Source organism: Myodes glareolus, chromosome 21, assembly GCF_982192425.1.
Source record: "Myodes glareolus chromosome 21, mMyoGla1.1, whole genome shotgun sequence".
NCBI lineage: Eukaryota > Metazoa > Chordata > Mammalia > Rodentia > Cricetidae > Myodes > Myodes glareolus.
The window spans coordinates 57,451,457-57,467,871 of NC_142046.1; the positions used below are offsets into that span (position 1 = coordinate 57,451,457).

The 16,415-nt window shown below is 43.1% G+C and overlaps 1 protein-coding gene across 2 annotated transcripts in view; it reads right to left on the reverse strand.

Annotated features, from left to right (window-relative positions):
• Positions 1-16,415, reverse strand: part of Ttn (titin) — a 272,179-nt gene that overhangs the window by 59,706 nt on the left and 196,058 nt on the right. For both annotated transcript variants that reach the window (XM_087900088.1, XM_087900089.1), the window contains 22 exons: positions 16,079-16,378; positions 15,668-15,985; positions 14,045-14,341; positions 13,627-13,926; positions 13,215-13,529; positions 12,799-12,947; positions 11,942-12,092; positions 11,568-11,849; positions 9,169-9,471; positions 8,345-8,647; positions 7,967-8,248; positions 7,570-7,869; positions 7,176-7,478; positions 6,772-7,080; positions 6,379-6,660; positions 5,987-6,286; positions 5,612-5,905; positions 2,550-5,516; positions 1,559-1,879; positions 1,175-1,459; positions 781-1,080; positions 161-463 (listed from right to left, as the gene is read on the reverse strand). In XM_087900088.1, the coding sequence (XP_087756214.1) occupies positions 161-463; positions 781-1,080; positions 1,175-1,459; positions 1,559-1,879; positions 2,550-5,516; positions 5,612-5,905; positions 5,987-6,286; positions 6,379-6,660; positions 6,772-7,080; positions 7,176-7,478; positions 7,570-7,869; positions 7,967-8,248; positions 8,345-8,647; positions 9,169-9,471; positions 11,568-11,849; positions 11,942-12,092; positions 12,799-12,947; positions 13,215-13,529; positions 13,627-13,926; positions 14,045-14,341; positions 15,668-15,985; positions 16,079-16,378 (8,964 nt within the window). The remainder of the gene's footprint in view (positions 1-160; positions 464-780; positions 1,081-1,174; positions 1,460-1,558; positions 1,880-2,549; positions 5,517-5,611; positions 5,906-5,986; positions 6,287-6,378; positions 6,661-6,771; positions 7,081-7,175; positions 7,479-7,569; positions 7,870-7,966; positions 8,249-8,344; positions 8,648-9,168; positions 9,472-11,567; positions 11,850-11,941; positions 12,093-12,798; positions 12,948-13,214; positions 13,530-13,626; positions 13,927-14,044; positions 14,342-15,667; positions 15,986-16,078; positions 16,379-16,415) is intronic.

Below are 16,415 nucleotides of genomic sequence, written 5' to 3' on the forward strand. Positions count from 1 at the left end.
GACATTTTTTTTTTATCATAGGGCCTAAAGGAAGCAATGACTACTCAACAAGATAAATACAATTGCTTAGCTTAGGAACAATACAGAAAATCCAGGCAAGAGGAACAGATCCCCATGCAGCCAAAACCCCTTCCACAGAGCATGAAGGCCAACAACTCACAGAGCTGCTCTTTGGCTTCGTAGACGCCCTCAGCTTCTCTTGGCAGGCTGACGCCGACAGCATTCCTGGCTGCAACTCTGAATTTGTACTTCTTTCCTTCCTTTAGGCCGGTGACAATGAGGCTGAGGTCTTTGACCACCGAGTACTCCGTCCAGCGATCTGCGGGCTGGTCTTCCTCTCTGTAACTAATGATATAGCCATCGATTTTAGCACCCCCATCACGCAGGGGAGGTAACCAGGCCAGCGTAGCACTGTTCTTTGTCATTTCTGTTACTTCCAGTTTTCTTGGAGGATCCGGCTCACCTAGGGAAAGAACATAATTTAGAAAATTAGGTAACTTTATAAACCTGTTAATGTATGTAAGAGTTTCACTATGACTTATATGGGATACGTGGTTCAACATCTTGATAATAAAGTGTTATGTGAAGCAACTAATACATGTTTTATCCAAGAGAGGTATTTACTGCACTATTAGGGCCTCACAAATCAAGTTCCTTCTGGCAGATTATAATCCTAACGATCTATTGACCGTGATCCAGTAGATTATAATCATATTGACCTCTTGGCCTTGATAAACTAGAGGGCTGGAGTCAAAGTGGGAAAGAAACGAGATTGCTTACTGAGAGGATCTGATGCAAGCACAGGTTTGGGGACATCTGTTGGGACCCCGGGGCCGTATTCATTGACAGCAGTTACTCGGAAGTAATATTCATTCCCAGGGACAAGGTTGGTGACGTTGAAGCTTGTCTTCTTCACTTCGGGTGTAACTGTAGACCATGTTTTTCTTTCTGCCTCACGCTTCTCCACAATGTAATGTGTCACTTGGCTCCCGCCATCATTTTCAGGAGGGGCCCAGGACACGTGACATGATGTTTTCGTGACATCCGAAACCTTTAAATCAGACACAGGCCCAGGAGTATCTGCAAAGAAGCAGCCACATGTCTCGTCAGCATTCCTATTAACTCATTCGCTTTTGGAGCAGTGGGGGGAAGAAAAAGCTTTTGGCTAACTCACCTAGTACTTTGACGTTCACAAAAACGGCTTTTTCTCCTGCCGGGTTCACCAGGGTCAAGGAGTATTTTCCCGAGTCATCACGGGTAGAGTTGGGGATGACAAGGAAGGCCATGGTGTCGACGAGATCGACCTGTCCTTTTCGGACCACATTATCAATACCCACTTTGCGCCATGTGACTTTGGGGGCGGGGCGTCCTCTCACGATCGCAAACAGCCGAATGGGGCAGCCCGCTCTCACGACGACCAGTTTCCTCATGCTGGCGTCCAAGTCGATCTCTGGAGGCTCTGCAGGTGACATCAAAGGCATTAGTGGACTCTGCAGACATGAGGGAGCCCCACAAGAAGAAATGTGGACGGGTATCCACCACTAAAGAGAAGCCTCACCGAGGATTTCTTTAGGTTTGATGGCTTCCTTTAGCTCTGCAGGGCGCCCAATACCGACTTGATTTTGGGCGCACACCCTGAACTCGTACTCCTGGTTTTCATCCAAACTGGTGACTGTGAATTCCATGCGAACAAGTTGGGCAGCAGCGTTGCACCTTTTCCAGCCCTCATCGGGTGAGGCGTCTGCTATTTTGGGTCTCATCTCTACAACATATCCAATTATGGGTGCACCCCCATCATAGACTGGTTTTCCCCATCCCAGAGTTATGGAACTTTTGGTTGTATCAACCACTTTGAAATTGGTTGGCGGGCCAGGTGGTTCTAGAAAAAAAAATTATATAAAAAATGTACACATCAATTATCACTAGCGATTCTATTCTTTACTCTGTGTTTACTGTATATATGTGCTCATGTCTTGAGAGTGTGTACATACGAGTTCATGCATGTTTAGGCCAGAGGTCAAACCTGGGTATCCTTCTCTATGGCATGTCACCTTATTGTTTGAAACAGGGCCTCTCACTGAAACTATCACTTACCAGCTGGCTAGACTGGCTGGCCAGTGAACTCCAGGGATCTGTCCATCTATGTCCCCTTCTTGGCCCTGGGGTTATAGCTATGTGCTGTCTCACCTGACTTTGTACATGAGTGTTGAGGATCTGAACTCAGGCTTGTGTGGTGGGTACTTTACTCACTAAGCTACCTCCCCAGCCTCATGAAACTTTACTATATTAATTTTACAGTTAATTTTCAATCCAAACAAGGTCATTTTAATTTCTTAATTCCCAAGACTTCTTTACATTCCTTTCTAAAAGTTAGAGTCTACCAGTGCATATTTTTTGGTGATATGGCAAAAAGTCTATTTGGAGAAATATTAGCCAAAATGCTGTTTTTAAGAATATAAAACAACCTGTTTGTCAGATAATTACTTTTTTGGTCAGATACTTAATTTTAAGAATTGGCTTAATATTAGAAAAAAGGAGGTGCATCTTACCTATGGGATCTTTTGCCACCACTGGTCTGGAGGGTAAGCTTGGTTCTCCAATGCCAACCTCATTTTCTGCCTTGACACGGAACTGATACTCGTGTCCTGGGAGGAGATTCTGCACTTTCAGCCGTCTCTCGGGGATGGCACTCTTGTTGACAGGGACCCAGCGGACGGCATGTTTTTCTTTCCTCTCCAAATAGTACCCCGTGATAGACTTCCCACCGTCGTATTCAGGAGCATTCCAAACCACCGTCATCTCCTCTTTGCTCACTTTGGTGATTTCCGGAGGATCAGGGCGGCCGGGTCTGTCGTACTTGGTTTTTGCTATGACGGGTTTACTTTCTGTTGGAGGTCCTGTGCCTATTTTGTTTTCTGCACGGACTCTGAAAATATATTCATTTCCTTCTATGAGACGGGTCACTGTGGCGCTGGGTGTCAGGACGTTCGCGGAATAGGTAGACCATACCATTCTCTTGCTCTCACACTTTTCTAGGATATAGTTTTGGATTTCACAGCCACCATCGTCTTCTGGTGGATCCCAGCGAATAGTACAGCGATCGCTGGACACATCCGTGATTTTCAGATTCCTTACAGGCCCAGGCTTATCTAAAACATTGACGGTAGCGTAGGCCACAAAACTGCCGGCTGGATTAGTTGCCGTGATTACGTATTTACCACCGTCGCTTCGTTTGGCTTTGGTACAAGTGAATTTTGAGGACTCGGCGCTGGTATCAATCTTGACCCTTGGTGATCTTGTAAGATCTGTAGCATCTTTGTCCTTGGTCCAGGCCACTTCTGGGAATGGTTTGCCTCTCACTCCTGCCTCGAGTCTAATGGTGTCCCCTGCCTTGACAGTTAGCACCCCGCTTAACTTCAGATCAAGAACTGGCTTCTGTAAGTCTTCCTTCACAACAACTTCCTCTGTCCTAACCCAGTCACTTTCTCCACCTTCATTCTTAGTTTGCACTCTGAACTCATAAATCTGGTTTTCAACGCACTTGTCAACCATGTAATGGGTTTCCTTAATGCTTCCTTTGTGCACTCTCTCCCAGTCAGCAGAGCCCTTCAGCCTCCTCTCAACATGGTATGACAGATTTGGGCTGCCACCGTCGTAACTAGGCCGTCGCCACTTTAGATAGACAAATGTCTTTCCTTTATCTGCAATGTGAAGGTTTTCTGGCTCGCCTGGCCTGTCAATAGGGTTGATGGCCAGAATTGGAGTTTTTGTTTCAATGGTTGGCCCAACACCTACTTTGTTCTCCGCGCAAACACGGAAATAGTATTCGTTGTTGGCTAACAGGTTGGCCTTGATCAGTCTCTTGGTGACGTCTGAGGCAACAATTGACCAGCCTTTCTGATTTGGCTTACGATATTCTACGATGAAATTTGTAATTTCTGAGCCACCATTATCTAGTGGATTTTCCCACGAAATTGTGCAGTTTTCCTTGGTGACATTGCTGACCTTCAGATTCTGGCAAGGCCCAGGTCTGTCAAGAACGTTAACAATGGCCGACCCTTGGGCATGCCCACTGCTGTTCTTAGCAGAGATGATATACTTGCCATGGTCGGCTCTGACGGCTTCTTTAATTTGTAACTCCACACGAGGCAGATCGTGAATCAGGTCAACCCGCTTGTCCTTGACCAGGACTTTGCCCTCCTTAGACCACGTTATGTCTGGCTCAGGTCTGCCTTTGACGCGAGCGAGAATGCGGATCGTCTGGCCCACCCGAACGGTAATGACGTCACGACATGTCACATCAAGCTCTACTTCCGGAGGATGAAGGATGTCTTTTGCGATCACAGACTCTGCCAGTTCTCTCGGCTCTCCCTCACCCACAATATTAGCTGCCCTGATGCGGAATCTGTACTCATTTCCTTCAATCAGTCCGGGTACCCTGAAGGCACACTGCCGGATCAGTTCATCTTTATTGATTCTATCCCACTGTGCGGTGCCGGGTTTCTGACACTCTACTACATATCCGAGGATGGGGCTGCCGCCATCACTGAGGGGCTTTGTCCACACCAAGTCCGCGGATTCTTTGCTCTTGTCTTTCAGCTTAGGATTTATAGGTGGCCCTGGTGGTTTGATGGGCCGACAAGCTTTTATTGGGTCAGAACTTGGGGATGGATTGCTTAGTCCAGCCAGATTTTCAGCAAAAACTCTAAACTCATATGTATTTCCCTCATAGAGTCCAGTCACCCTGAACTTCAGGTCAGCGATAGGTGTTTTGTTGACCCTCACCCATTTGCCAGTTATTTCTCGACGCTCTACATAGTAGCCAGTTATCGGACTGCCGCCATCAGATTTCGGCAGGGTCCAAGACACCGTTGCCGCATTCTCAGTAATGTCGGTTACCACTGGTTTGCCAGGAGGTGATGGGGGACTAAACTTGTGCTTAGCGACTGTAGGTGTGGAGTCAAGGGGAGGGCCAACACCCATCTTGTTCTCTGCTTTGACTCTGAAAACGTATTCACAGCCCTTTTGGAGATGGGGGACCTTCAGCTTCAGCTTGCTGCTTCCTGCAGAGACAACACCCCACGTGCCTTTCCTAGTATCTTGTTTCTCAACAATGTAATTTATCACTGGGCTTCCTCCATCATCCTTTGGTGGTTGCCATGAGATAGTCATGTATTCAGGGGTGACATCCAGAATATTAATAGGACCTGTTGGGGGACCGGGGACATCAAGGACAGTAAGATGGACAGCTACTGTTTTGGTACCAGCTGCATTGGAAACCGTGAGCTGATATTCCCCAGTATCCTTCCTCAGGCAGTTCTTAATGGTCAGCACTGATGAGAAGCCGTCAGTCTCAACTGTGTAGCGATCTTCTGTTTTAATCTCAATTCCATCTGATGTCCACTTTGCAGTAGGGACAGGTACACCTCTTATAATAGCAGGGAACCTTACTGTGGTACCAGCCTTTACAACGAGCCCTTCAATTAACTTCACATCTAATTCCACAGATGGAGCCACTAGAAAGAAATGAAGAGGTCATTAGATTTCAATTTTCACAGTATGAATGGTTTAAAGAAGAAATAAAAAATTATAATGCCAAACCAAAATTTACCGAGTTTCTCTTGACATTCTATTGGGATAGTCGTATCAGGGAGACCAAGACCTATGATATTTTCAGCTTTAACCCGGAATCTATAGGTCTTTCCTTGTTGTAAGCCCGTAACAACACACTCTAAGTTTTTCACAGTCTTGAACTTAATCCAATCTGTGGCACCTTCTTCTTGGTACTCCACCAGATACCCCGTGATTGGAGAGCCACCATCGCGATCTGGTTTATTCCAAACAAGAGAGACCTCAGTCTTATCGACATCTACGTGGTGTAGGTCCTTGGGTGGCCCTGGGGGATCTTTGAAAGAAAAGTTATGATGAATAAACAATTATCCCAAATCCGGTCACACAAAAGTCTGTATTCAGAAAAGTAACTCACGGAGTGGATCCAAAGCCTTGATAGGCTTGGGCGTCTCGACAAAAGGACCACGTCCATACTGGTTCTCGGCAGCTACTCGGAAGAGGTACTGGTTGCCTTCGTTCAGGTGTTTAGCCATGTGGCTCTTCTTCTTTGACGTAGTTGAAAGAGGGGACCACTGGGCAGTGGCAACATCTTTCCTCTCAACCACATAGTTGGTCACAACAGAACCACCATCATCCAGTGGTTCCTTCCAAGTAAGGTAACAAGAATCTTTCCTAATTTCACTGACTTCCAGGTCTCTAGGTGGCCCAGGTTTATCTGAAATGTATTAAATAATAGTTAAGTGACAAGAAAAAGGTATTTGAGGTTTTTATGTTTTTTTTTAATGGCATGAACAGTAAAATGCGTACCTAAGACCAGTACTTTCACTGAGACAGTTTTTGAACCAGCTGGGTTCTCCACAGTTAGAGAATAAATTCCCCCATCTTCGTGGGCAGCATTGCGAATTTCAAGCTTGCTTCCAACTGGAGTAACATCAATTTGTGCTTTTGTTGGAGCCTCTCTGTCTCCTTTTTTCCAGGTTACCTTTGGGAACGGCACACCTTTGATGATTGCACTAAGTCTCAGGGTGTCACCCACTTTAATGTGCTGTTCTCTTGCCATGTTGGCATCAAGGATCAGCTCAGGAGGTTCTAAAATAAGGAAAAACGCCTTCAATGGAGGATTCCTTAGTGCATACTCTAATGAAGTGTATACAACAGGCGCCTACTTCTCACAATTGCAGATCACAGAATCTCACTCACCTAGTCGGTCCTTTACTAGAACTGGTTCAGGAACGTGGGCCGGGTCTGATTCCCCAGCCTCGTTGACTGCCAGTACTCGGAACTTATAGGTCTGACCGTCCCTGAGACCACTGACTTTATATTTAGTTTCAGGGCATGACTCAGGAGTGTGATTGGCTCGTCTCCACTCTTCATCTCCCACTTTCTGGTACTCCACAATGTATCCTAGGATCTTGCTCCCACCATCGTGACGTGGTGGCTGCCAAGTTAGATCAACTGAATTACAGGTCGTGTCTACTGCTTCAGGATTAATGGGTGGGCTTGGTTTAGCTACATAATCAAAGACAAAAATTTAAAAAGAAGTTAAAATATTGCTGAGAAAAGTTGAACTGTATGAAAATTGAATGAATGTTTTAATACTGTACCAATTGGATCTCTAGCAAAGACTGGTTTGGATGGTGGACTTGGATCTCCAATGCCAATTTCATTTTCTGCAGAAACCCGGAATTCATACTGGCATCCTTCTAGAAGATCAGGAACTCTAAACTTGGTATATGGATGGATAGGCTCTTTGGTAACTCTAACCCATCGTTTAGACATAGTTTCCCTCTTTTCCAGGATGTAGTTTGTGATGGGCTTTCCTCCATCATTTGGCTTGTTCCAGGTTACTAGAGCAGAGTCTTTGGTGACCTCTGTGACAATCGGCTGCTCAGGTGCATCAGGAACTCCTGTAATAGACATTTGCAAAATGTGTTAAAAGTTTCAACTTCCCTATTAACTCTGCCAAGCACTGGGCCATCCCCCAACCATACTACATACTGAAACGATCTTTGGCTTTCATTGAATCAGACACCAGAGGGTCACTTATTCCATACAGATTTTCAGCATGAATCCGGAAGATATAATCTTTTCCTTCAAGCAGTTTTGGGACTTTGCACGTTGTTTTAGCGCTGGCAGAAGTCACAGGCATCCATATGTCTTTACCCAGCTCCTTCTTCTCAATAATATAATTGGTAATCTCACTTCCCCCATCATCTAGAGGTGGTTTCCAAGAAATAACCATGTATTCTTTGGTGACTTCATCAAAAATGACAGGTCCTACTGGTGGTCCCGGACGGTCTGCAGAAAAAAAGAAAGGAAATCATAGCACAAAATATATTATCACTTCTAGAAGGAAAAAGGCTCTATTATTCTTGATAAGATAAATAAAACTTACCAACAACGTTGACTTGACAGAAACCTTTCCTGGAGCCTGTACTGTTCTCCACAACTACACAGTATTTTCCAGAATCTGAGCGTTTGGATTTAGTCTTCTCAAGGGCAAGTGTCGTGGGAGTAGTCTTGATGTGGGTGCGGTCATCTTCCAGCACATCCGCCTCATCTTTGAACCAGTCAACCTTGGGCTTTGGTTTGCCTGAGTAGCGGCCAGTGAGGGCGAAAGATTCACCAACTCGGACTGTAAGTTTATCTCTGAAGTCCAGGTCAAGTGTTGGGGGAGCTAAAATGCAGAGTTACAGACAAAAGTCATACTTGTCACTCTAGGATAAGATTATAGGTCGATGTTTTCAAAGCATAGACTGTAGCGGACACATACCCAGCTCATCTTTGCATGTGATCGGCTTGGTGCAGAATGATGGCTTGCCTTGTCCAACAATATTGACGGCACTGACACGGTACTCGTAGGTGTCACCTTCTTTTAGGCCTTTCACAGTGTATTTCCTGCTAAGCAGGTTGTCACTTGTAACTTTGTGGAACTTCTCAGTGCCAATGAGGCGACTTTCTAGGACATAGTTAATAATTTCTGATCCACCGTCGTACTTAGGAGGATTCCAGGTCAAAGACACGGTATTTTTAGTGACTTCTTTGACTTCTAGGTCTTCAGGTCTCTCTGGGACAGCTGTAAATATTATGACAATGCCAAGAGTGTCACAGTGAGAATGTTGGAAAGTAGCATAAGTACCCTTTCCTGAGGGATACTTCTAAAAACCAAACCAGACTTCACTGTGTCTCAAAACTGTTCTCGCCGTAGCACTCCAAGAGGTGAGAAAATAGAGCTTCATTTGGGTTAAATAACAAAAGATCTTAAGAGAAGGCAGTTTGAGAATTAGGAAAACTATTCAGTTTTTGCTTACATCACCGAACAGGAAACTTATTTAAAACAAAACCCCAAACAATGGAATAAATATAGGGAAGGGATTTGAGGACTCCTACACATCCCTGCCATTTTTTTTCTTTCATGGTCACAGACACAGTCACATCAGACATTTAACAACTATCTTAAAGCTTGACAAGTGGATATCATGTAAGGGATACACACACAGGCACACACATTCAAGCACATACTCACATGCACACTATAGTGTTGTATCAAATGAAGAGCAGAGTGGTTAACCATAGCTTGTTTTCAACTGTACTTACTTATTGGATCTCTGATGACAAGGGCATTTGGTGTCTCGACAAATGGCCCCATGCCAATACTGTTTTCAGCTGCAATTCGGAAAAAGTAGGCTTTTCCTTGAATAAGACCCTGTACAGTAGCGTTTTGTCGAGTGACTGTGTAGGTCACAGGGGTCCATGCTTTGCGGTCAGCTTCCCGCTTCTGAATGACATAGTTGGTGATGGGGGAGCCTCCATCATCTTCTGGAGAGAACCATGTAAGCTTGCAGGAGTCATTGGTTAGGTTGTCAGCGAGGAATGGTACTCCAACTGGTCCTGGGACATCTGGGGACAAGTGGGAAAGATTTTAACCCATTTGTCTCCTATGCTCAATTAACACATGATCCTTCACTTCAAAGTGAAGACAAAAATGTGGTTCAGAAGAAAAGATTTTTTTTTTTGCTTGTTAATGAAGTTGTTGGCTTTTTTCCATCATACCAACAATATTTAACCACGTCTGCCTGTATGTCTATAATTTCTATTATCTATTTCTCTCTGTCTGCATGTCTGTCTCATCTATCTATCTATCTATCTATCTATCTATCTATCTATCTATCTATCTATCTATCTATCTATCCATCCATTTATTATCCATCCATCCATTATCCATCCATTCATCCAACCATCCATCATCTATCTATCCATCTATTTATCCATCCATCTATCATCTATCTATCTATTCATCCATCCATCTATCTATCTATCTATCTATCTATCTATCTATCTATCTATCCATCATCTACCCATCCATCCATCCATCATCCATCTATCTATCTATCCATCATCTATCTATGTATCCATCCATCATCTATCTATCTATCTATCTATCTATCTATCTATCTATCTATCTATCATCCATCTATCTATCTATCCATCTATCCATCCATCCATCCATCCATCCATCCATCCATCCATCCATCCATCCATCTTAGCTCGTCCTCTCACTTTATTGCCTAGCCTGGCCTTGATCTCACAATTCTCTCTCCTCGGCCTCTCAAATAGTTGGGATTAGAGTTCAACCATATTCTAAAATGAAGTAGCCTTGTGCTAATTATTGATTACCATGCTCTAATAAAAAGAAGAGAGAATAAGATTCCTTTTAGCGAACAAAACTTGTGAGACAGGAGGGAGGAGCTGCAAAGGTGGACTCGAGAATGGCTTGCTCTCTGTGCCTTTTCTAAGTGGGAAACGGGGAGAGATGTTTTTTGGGGTCACCAGTTAGTTGATGGGGTACAGAAGGCCCTGATCTTTAGCAGCTGGGATTTTAATATGGAAACATACCAGCTATTCAACTAAAGTCATATTTGTCAATGAGTAAAAGAGCTGAGAAACTTGAAACCTAGGAGCTTGTGGAGTTTTGATGCATGAAATACTTCTGACCACCTTTTATTACTTATATTAATAGGCGACTGACCATTATTATATTGAAATGATAGCTGTCTGGAGTGTGGCTCGACTGAATTACGAGTACTAAATAGGATAGCACTACCTTCTGAGCAAATAGGGATTAGAGAAAACACACAGAAGGAGCTGGCAGAGTTGAACTTTATCTTCATTGACTAGCAGTGCAACACTGATAATCTCATCTCACTGGCCGTGTTGGAATACAGAATCTCTGATAGAGGTTTTCTTATTGTTACAATAATTAGTAAAGAAGGATAGAGTTTCATGCTAAAGTGGCGAAAGTTTAAACATTCATGAACATTTCCAGGAAAGGTGCTTTTGGAAAGGCCGCATAATCACACAGTAGGTCCTTAAGGTGGCATATCTTGTCAAAAAAAGATGTAACATACAAAACTTCATATAGGGGAGTGGTGATGTAGCTAAGAGCACTTGAAGCTTTTACAGAGGACTTTGATTTGGTCCCCAGCAAACATATGGTGACCAGCAAGCATCTGTAATTCTAGTTCCAGAGTATCTATCACTTTCTTCTGGCCTCCTCACAGGCTACACACAAATGTCCTGCACATATATGTGCAGGCAAAACACCATACACACTAAAAAAAAATCAAAATAAAATAAACTTTCATGGGTAGCAGGAATACAACAATGTGGAACACCTATGGGATAATAATGTGAAGAGGAACATTTTAAAAATTCTAAAATGGACAGTCAGTTGTGAACTACTCTCCTAATTTTCTAAAGCATTTATAAAATAATCTTATTAGTACATAGCGTTGTTGTAGATATAATTAAAATGATGAATTTTAAAAAGTTGCATTTATGTATATGGTGGCACATGCCTTTAATCTAAGCACTCAGGATGCAGAGGCAGGAGAATCTCTGTGAGTTTGAGGCCAGCCAGGGCTACACAATAAAAATCCTCTGTTGAAAAAAAAAAGTAAAATAAAATAAATATCAATAAAATTGAAATTATTTACCTAGCACATCAACAATAATTGTCTTCTTTCTTTCTCCGCCTTCGTTTTTGGCAAGAAGAGAGTAGACACCCTGATGGCTCCTCTGGCAATTCTTGATGACCATGGATGAACTAATGGCTGTGGTCTCAATGGTGGCTTCTTGTGGTAAGGCCCGTTCATTCATGCTCCAGGTGACAGTTGGAGGTGGCTTTCCAGATACGTAGGCTATGATGCGGATCACCCCTCCAGCGTGGACCACTATTCTGTCTCTGACGCTGGCGTCTAGCTGAAGGTCGGGCGACACTGGAAAACAATTGAAAAAGGCAAGTGTGACTTTGACCTTTCAATATATCCTGCCTAAACCTGGATAAACTAGCAGAAGTCTTGGTAATTACCAATTCTGTCCTTCATTTCAATAACATCTGTGACCTCTCCAGGTTCTCCAACCCCGGCAATGTTGACTGCTCGGACGCGGAATTTGTAGAACGCTCCTTCTTTTAACCCGGTCACCACGAGCTTTGTCCCTCTCACTTCCTTATCCTTCCCCTGGGGGAAAATAACAAGCATTTTACAATTAGAGCGTTCCTAATATAAATATGTACGCTATAACTAGTATATAACATTGCTGCTTTAATAACTTTCTCAAGAATAACTACTACCTACCTACTCCTGTCAGGCGGTTTCAGGGATCAAATAGTATAGACAATAGGTAAACGACTTGTCAAAACCGTCTTTATAAATTACTGGTAAGTGATAGAAAAAACTGTACTGTTCTATCATTCTAGGATTCATAACCAAAAGAATAGTGGATAACATGACTTAACTTTTAATAGCTTAATTTTTATTTTTAATTGATTCATCCCAACTATATCTACTCACAGTATAATTGATAATTCATTAGATACAAAAAGCTGGCAATAAACATTCCATCTCCTTAAATATTTATTATTTATACCTGGTTGCTGATTCCTTTCCATTTTTTAAAAGTAAGTAATGATAAATTATTGTAAAGTATAGTCATCATCCCGTGCTTCACACTGTGCTACTGAATGATAGAACTTACTTTGTAACTAACTGCTTTGGTACCCAACATAGGACCTTCTTCACACTTCCTACTCTTGACTTGATTAGTTGGACATAAACAGTTATTTTTCTGATTTTTAATCTCAAACATAGACAGAAGCAAATGAGCGTAAGAAAAACTATTTAAAACTTATTCATGACACATCTCTTCAATGAACGTCTTAGCTACCTTTTCCCATTCTTCTTTGCCTTCTTCCTTAAATTCAACAATGTATCCAGTTACTTTGGATCCACCATCTTTTAATGGAGGTGACCATTCTAAGTCCACAGATGATTTTGTCCAGTCTGTCACTTTGGGGAACGGAGGACCAGGGGGAGCTGGAAAGAACCAGTATACATCAGTATTCTTGATTTCCATGGTACTTTTAGAAACCATTTTCTAATTTTTTCTTTATTTTCTTTTTTTGAGCAACGGTTTCTCAGTGTAGCCCTGGCTATCCTGGAACTAGCCCTGTAGCCCAGGCTGGCCTCAAAGTCACAGAGATCCTCCTTTCTCTTCCTCCTGAGTGCTGGGCTTAAAGATGTGTGCCACCACCACCCAACTAGACACCACTTAAAAAAAAAAAGAATGATGTAAAGGCTTACCCACTGGGTCTCGAGCGGTCACTGGATCTGAGGGGAGACTTGCCGGACCCACACCAGCAGCATTGATTGCATACACACGGAACTGATAGTCAGAACCTTCAATAAGGCCAGTCACTTTATAAGAGACGCCCAGAGTCATGGCTTTGATGGGATCTCGGTTAACTCTCTTCCATCTCTTTGAAGTGGTGTCCTTCATTTCCAGCCAATACCCAGTCACGGGAGAGCCACCATCGTACTCCGGTTCTTCCCAGTTGACCGTCATGGAGTTACGAGTCACGCTGCTCACCGTTGGTTTATCCGGAGCTCCGGGGACAGCTGTGAGAAAGAGAGTAATTGACATGAAGTCATCAAAAAACTAAACAAAAAAACCAGAAAAGTTTGACCTCATATGTGAAAATGTCATCCTACTCACAGAAGAGGTTTCGGGCTGTTTCCGGTTCACTGTCCAGTGGCTCTCCAATGCCGTACTTATTCTGGGCCATGATTCGGAACACATATTCATGGCCTTCTAGCAGCTTGGGAATTGTATACATGCATTCCTTAGGTTCACTGGAGACACGTACCCATGTCTTCCTGTTAGCTTCTCTTTTCTCAATGACATAGTTTGTAATCTTGGACCCACCGTCATCTTTAGGTGGAAGCCAAGATAGTGTCATTTGATCGGCTGAAATAGATTCAAACTTTATGGGTCCCACAGGAGGGCCAGGACGACCTGAATGATTTTTTCAAAAGAAAAAAGAATATTTTATTAGTTGAATTATTTAAAGCCAAATTTTGTTTATGAATCAAAATAAAACCATATCGTTCTAACCAAACAGTGCAATCATTACCCAGGACATTGAGTCTCATCTCCTTTGATGCTGTCCCCAGGTTGTTGACGGCTGTGATAGAATACAAGCCGGTGTCACTCCGGCGAGACTGAGGGATAACCAGCGTGCAGGTGTCGTCCACCACCTGTTTGTTGACGTGGGTGTCGTAGACCACGGGCTCTTTGTTATCAGGCTTCTTTGGAGGCGCTTTAAACCAGGTGAGAGTTGGGAATGGCACACCTTTAATTTTGGCCACGATGTTAACATCAGTTCCTTCTTCCACTTCCATGAATTCTTTGAGTTCAATTGATGGTGGGCCTAGATAATTAATAAGAACAAAGCGTTAACACAGGCAGCCAAATGCACTCAAGACTAGGATGTGAAATTTAATGGGGCTATAAAGCCAATTTGGGTTGACTGCATTCAGACTTCATTGTCCACGCTGACATAAATAATGGGTCTCTCTTTAACACTGTTGTACTAGTGCTGGGAAATTACATGTAGCTATCTTTTATTGGATCTACACACAGCTGTCTATCTGCTGTTGCCCCTCCCTCATCATGCTTCATCATACAAACGGAAATTCTGACCAAGGGTGTAGGCGGAGACTGCTCTTTCATTTCCTGACTGCTCAGACTCAAATAATCACCCAGAAACCATATTAATTACAACACTGTTTGGCAAATGACTCTAGCATATTTCTAGCTAGCTCTTACTCTTGAATTAACCCATTTCTGTTTATCTGTGTATCACCATGAGGTCGTGGCCTACGGGAAAGGTGAGGTTCCTGCGGGCTTCTTTCTCCTTCGGCAGCTACATGGCATCTCCTTTACTCTGCCTACTCTTACTATATATATCTCTGTTCAGATTTCCCACCTGGCTTTGCTCTGCTAAGCCATTGGCCAAAAGAGCTGCTTTATTAACCAATGGTAATAAAACATATTCACAGTATACAGAGGGAATTCCTACATCAATAGGGCAACAAGGATGCCTATCACAGTAGTTTATGTTGGCACTTTGGGTCATGATGTTTTTCTTTAATAATTTGCAGAGTTATAAAGTCACTTCCATGCTTAGTCAAAGGTTCTGGTATGAATTTTTATAAGAAATATAGTTTCTGGTAGAAGCCAAACAGTTTTCTATTTTCTATAAATCTTTTATTATGAGTGTGCAAAAAAGGATTGGCACAATCACAAAACCAAGTGAATGCACAGTGATAGTGATGGTATCAATAATTAGAAGAGACTTATTTATGTAGCTTATCTTCAAACCTCAAAACTGAAATGGGTCTTTTCAAAAAAAAAAAAAAGAGAAAGTCTTGATAGGACAGATACATTGGTCTTAGCAGGTGCTAAGCCAATTACTAGCTTTCTGCCCCCTTTAGTTCCTTTAATTTCTGTTAATAAGACAGCCTACCTTGGAGAAAATTATAAGAAGGAAATTAGATGTACCTTGTCTATAGTCTAAGCAATATGAAAGACATTTGCTAATTCTGTCCATAATGGGGTAAACAGTAACTGAATCATGTTTCCATGCCTACATGAAGCCCATGGAAACACACTGGTAGATGGATCTACTGTTTCCTGATTACTAGATACATAGGAAGGCAACCCCATGGAAGGACATTCTCTGTTAAATACGTACATGTCTGGTCTTTGACAATCACGGGACCAACAGTGGCTGAAGGCTTGCTGACCCCGGCCTCGTTGACGGCCTTGACTCTGAATTCATATTCCCCACCCTCTATGAGGTCTTCAACAGTAAATTCCAGTTCTTCCACATCACGCTTATTGCACTGTCTCCAAGCTTCTTTCTTCTTCCCAGTAGGGTCCCATGCGAGGCACTCAACAATGTAGTGGGTGACAGGAGAGCCCCCATCATTCTTTGGAGGTTTCCACGACAGATGTACCGTGTTCTTTGTTATCAGACCAATCTTGAGTTTAATAGGGGGGTCAGGAGGATCTGTAAAAATGTTTACAGGAATCGTTAAGCGGGCATATTAATAACGCAGCTCATTCCCGAGACCATATTTTAAACTGGCATTCCAAAACTTACAGATTGGATCTCTCGCAGTGGTCCTCTGAATGGTTTCTACAGGTGGGCCAATTCCAAAACGGTTTTCTGCTCGCACGCGGAAGAAGTATTGCTGCTCGGAGATAAGATCCGGTACCACGAACGTGGTGCTTCCGCAGTTGGGATTGACTTTCGTCCAGGCTTTTCCGTCTATTGTCTTCTTCTCAATGACGTAGCCTTTGATCCTGTCTCCTCCGTCGTCGTCTGGCATCTTCCATGACAGTCGGCAACTGCCCCTCGTAATGTCACTAACCTTCAAGTCCTTGGGCGGGCCTGGCGCATCTGTTGGTTGCAAACCACAGTGTAAGCATCATTCCTT